General features: G+C 56.5%; 2 protein-coding genes and 1 non-coding gene across 3 annotated transcripts in view; all 3 read left to right on the top strand.

Moving 5' to 3' along the window:
* The window catches only part of BSND (barttin CLCNK type accessory beta subunit), a 2734-nt gene extending 2605 nt beyond the window's left edge, over positions 1–129 (top strand). The window contains exon 4 of the mRNA XM_005423004.1: positions 6–129. Coding sequence (XP_005423061.1) covers positions 6–129 — 124 coding nt within the window. The remainder of the gene's footprint in view (positions 1–5) is intronic.
* Positions 130–2369: 2240 nt separating this feature from the next.
* TRNAG-CCC lies at positions 2370–2440 on the top strand. The gene has a single exon. It is a non-coding gene; the product is annotated as a tRNA-Gly (tRNA).
* Positions 2441–3767: 1327 nt separating this feature from the next.
* The window catches only part of PCSK9 (proprotein convertase subtilisin/kexin type 9), a 5218-nt gene continuing 4918 nt past the window's right edge, over positions 3768–4067 (top strand). Inside the window, exon 1 of the mRNA XM_031058549.1 lies at positions 3768–3869. Coding sequence (XP_030914409.1) covers positions 3768–3869 — 102 coding nt within the window. The remainder of the gene's footprint in view (positions 3870–4067) is intronic.

The following is a 4067-nucleotide window of genomic DNA, read 5'->3' on the forward strand; positions in this document are numbered from 1 at the left end:
GCGGGGGGGGCCCCGCCCCGAGCCGCCCCGAGGGGCCCCGGCAGGGAGGATGAGCTCTACTACGGGCTCCAGGAGGAGCCGGATGCTCTGCTCAAGGAGAGCGATGGCCTGTCCGAGCCTGAGAACTGATTTCCTGGCAAGAATGGCCACTTGGCACGGACTCACCTCGTGGAGGGGACACACCGGTCATAGCCTGGGGGAAAGGGGGCTGTCCCCCAAAGTGCAGCGGCCCCAGGATCCCGTGCTGCACCCCTTGTGCACACCCAGGCACTCAGGAGGCTGTCGTTTCCCCCAGAGCCAAAGGGGGAACACCCAGCTCCTGAATTCAACAGAATATGGGACAGGGCCTCCTCGCCAGAGCCATTTGGGTGGGCACAGAGAAGCTGGGCTGGGCAGGATCTGGGCTAAGGGCTGTGCTTGGGAAAGGAAAGGATTGGCTGTGCTGTTTGGAGCAGGATCAGGTGTAGGTGGGTAAAACTGCTCAGGGCAGGTGGGTTTTATCAGGCAGAGATGTCCTCAAAGTCTTTTTCCCACTCTGCTGAAATTAAAATTCGATCCAGAGTCTCCTGCAGCAGGCAGCCAGGTTGGGAGAGGGGAGATGGAGGGGATGGATTGTGCTGTCCCCTGTCTCCTGCACAAGGACCTCTTCCAGCACTCCTGGGGGCACAGGGGGGAGGACACAGCTGAGCCAAAACCCCGGTGATGGCACTCGAGGTGGTGGCTTTGCCTTTGCACAGGCTGCTGGGTCAGTGTCAACAGCTGCAGGTGGCTTTGCAGGCTGGCACCCACTGTCCCCAAACTTCTGTGAATAAAAAGTGTTTGTCCCAAACCACGTGGGTGGATCTCAGCCTGTTTGTCACCATGACAGGGACAGCACAGGGGCTCTCCAAACCTGTCCCCAGCACGCAGAGATGGCAGAGCTGCTGGGAGCCACAACCTTTGGCTGCTCAGGACTGAGGGGATCTGTGAGGCTGAGCCTGCCCAGGGCAGCTGGGTCTGCATCAAAGCACCCAACAGCACGGGGATGCTGAGAGTGCCTTGCTCTCTTTTGGGAAAGCTGGGCTGGGTCTGCCTGTGCCTGGCATGGCCCCAGGAGAATTGGGAGCACACATCTGCTGGCAGAGGAGACTTCAGCAAATCCCATAGAATCACAGAACTGAGCTGGAAGGAGCTAAAAACCCTGCAGCTCCAAACCCCCAGGTGGAAAAGTGTGGGAAAGCTGTCCCAGGGCCCAGAGCCCTGCAGGGATGTTCTGTGCTTGGCTGGTACAGTGCAGGGTGTGCAGGGAAAGGCTGTGCCTGAGGTGTCACAGCCCTGTGTCACTGCTGCACCCTGGGCTCACCTTGGTGTCACCAGGCAGAAGGGCAGGGAGCACTTGGGGTGTTTATGGCCAACAGGAGGGTGGGGAATGAAGGCTGCACTGTTGGCTAAACATTGGCGCAGGGTTGTGAGCTGCTCTCCAGGGGAAGCATTACCACATGGATTGCATGGACCCAGCTCCTGCCTGTCCTTCCCAGGCTGGGGGAGTGTGGTGGCAGCTCTGGGAATGCTGTTTGGACGGAGCCACATCTCACTGAGCTCCAGAGGGTGCCCAGGGCAGGATGTCACTGTGTCACTGCTCCTGTGGAGTGTGGCAATCTGGTGGACACCCAGAAGCTTTTACCTGTAGAAGAACAGAATGGTTGGGCTGGAAAAGGACCTTAAAGATCATCTTGTTCCAAAGGACACGTTCCACCAGACCAGGTTGCTCCAAGGCCTGTCCAACCTGGCCTTGAATGTGTCCAAGGATGGCACATCCACAGCTTCCCTGGGAAAACTGTGCCAGCGCTTCACAGCCCAGAGTGCCTCCCTGCTCTCCTGGGGTCTCTGTGCTGGAAAGGGCTCCAAGGTGTCTCTGGAGCCTTCTCTTCTCCAGGCTGAGCGCTCTCCCAGAATTTCCTCACAGAAGAGACTCCTACCTCATGGCTTGGCACTCACTTTCATTTTTGGCAGGAGAAATCTGTATCTCAGAAGCATTTCTCCCGGCAGAGGCAGGGGAGGGGCTGACACGGAGCCTGGATCCTGCCCCCACGGAACCCTTGGCGCATGGGAGTGCATCCCCCATGCCGGCACAGCATCCTTGAGCCCAAGGGCTCGGCTCCAGCGCCGGCCGAGGTTAAACATTGCGGGAGCCGGGACATTCCTGCATGGCATTAAGCGCCGCCCGCGGCCCCGGGCCCGGCTCGGCCCGAGCGGGGGGCACCGCCCGCTGCCCCCGCGGGTCACCCCCGGGGATGGGGGCGGATGGACGGGAGGGACCGGCGATGCTGCCCACGCGGGATAGGGACGGGCCCGAGCCTTGGTGCCCCGCGGGGGGAGGCGGCATCGGCGCACCAGTGGTGTAGTGGTATCATGCAAGATTCCCATTCTTGCGACCCGGGTTCGATTCCCGGCTGGTGCAGCGCAGCGTTCTCGTTGACATTGCCGGGTTGTGACATGGCAGTAAGTAGCTGCAATCCGCGTGATTTCCCCAAAAAGTGGGGAAAATTTTACTTTTAACGACGGGATGCTCCATCTCTCCCCGCGAAGGGGCGGCAACAGGGATTTAGGAGCCCTTCCCCCTCGTTGAGATCTTCTCTGATGTCCCCCCTCTGCTCTCTCCTTCCTCCCCACCTTAACACAGACACACTCGCTGGAAGCTCCGCAGGGAGCCCGGGCTGAAACAGAGTTCTTCTGCACCAGGGGCAAATTTTGGGCTATTTCTGAATAAATTCTCAATTAAAAAAAAAATAACCTTACTGCAGATACTGGAGTGTGAGAGCTGGGCCGGATCCCTTCCCAGGGTTCCAAGGCCCCCACGGGTTCATCTGCACATGGGGATGCATGTGGAACTGGGGGATTTCTGCCACCCCCTCCCTCCTCTTCGGGCTCCTTCCATCCTTCCCTGGGACACAGATTGTCCCCTAAGTCACAGATTGTCCCCTAAGTCACAGATTGTCCCCTGTGCAAAAGGGAAAGGCTGCAGACAGAGGGGGACTGTCCCCCTTGAGACAGGATCCCCCTGTGCTCAGCTGCCTCAGAAGCCTCCTGAGGCCCCTGTGGTGCGTTGTGGGACTTTGCAGCACCGAGGAAGCTGAGCCAAAAATCAGGAGTGGGGCTTGATCCCATGATCAGTGCCCTGAACGCTGACCCCTTCCAGTGTCAGCTCTGTGCAGCACAGGGGTGCCAAGCTGGGCCTGGTGTCCCTGCAGTCACCCAAACCAGAGCTCAGGCTTGAGGTCTCATTAAAAAATCAACATTTCCCCTGCAAACTGTTCACATCCATATTAAACACACCCATCCATATAAACCATGCACATCCTTGTAAAACACGCACACCTATACAAAGCATTAATGTCCATGCGAGCCATTAATTATAAAATTATTTTAATTAATTATAATTATAAATAATACACATAATTACACATAATTATAAAGCATGTTCATCCATTTAAAACATATTGTTGCGTGCAAACCACACACATCCATATAAAACATATATGTGCATACAAACCATGCACATAATTATAATATGTACACCAAGTAAAACATATATTCATACAAACCACACACATCCACACGAAACACACACGTCTGTATAAAACGTGTGCATCCATATAAACATTTAACCTCTGAAGACCTTATAAATAACCAGCCAAAACCACAAATATTTTTCCTGAATTCCTATTTCCCTGAAAAGCCGGGAGCAAGGCCGGGGTTTGCCGGAGGTCACTGGGGATGTGGGGCAGATGCCGATGCGGCGGAGGGGCAGAGGTGGAAGCGGCGAGGGGACCCGCGGAAAGCGCCGAAATCACCCCGCAAAAAGGGCATCTGCCACGTGTGACGACTCTGTAAAAAATGCCCAAACAGGATTAGAGGATTTCACGGGAAATCATTCGTGGAGTGAAGCAGTAGGAGGCACATTAAAGCTTCCAGCCCTTTCTCAAAGCAGTCCTTGAGCGGCTGCGCTTTGCTCGCCAGAGCCCCCAGCGATCCGCCGGGACTCGGGGTGAGCAGCGGCCCCATCGCCCCCTCCCCGCGGCCCCGTT

The sequence above is a fragment of the Geospiza fortis genome, unplaced genomic scaffold (genome assembly GCF_000277835.1).
Source record: "Geospiza fortis unplaced genomic scaffold, GeoFor_1.0 scaffold396, whole genome shotgun sequence".
Lineage (NCBI taxonomy): Eukaryota > Metazoa > Chordata > Aves > Passeriformes > Thraupidae > Geospiza > Geospiza fortis.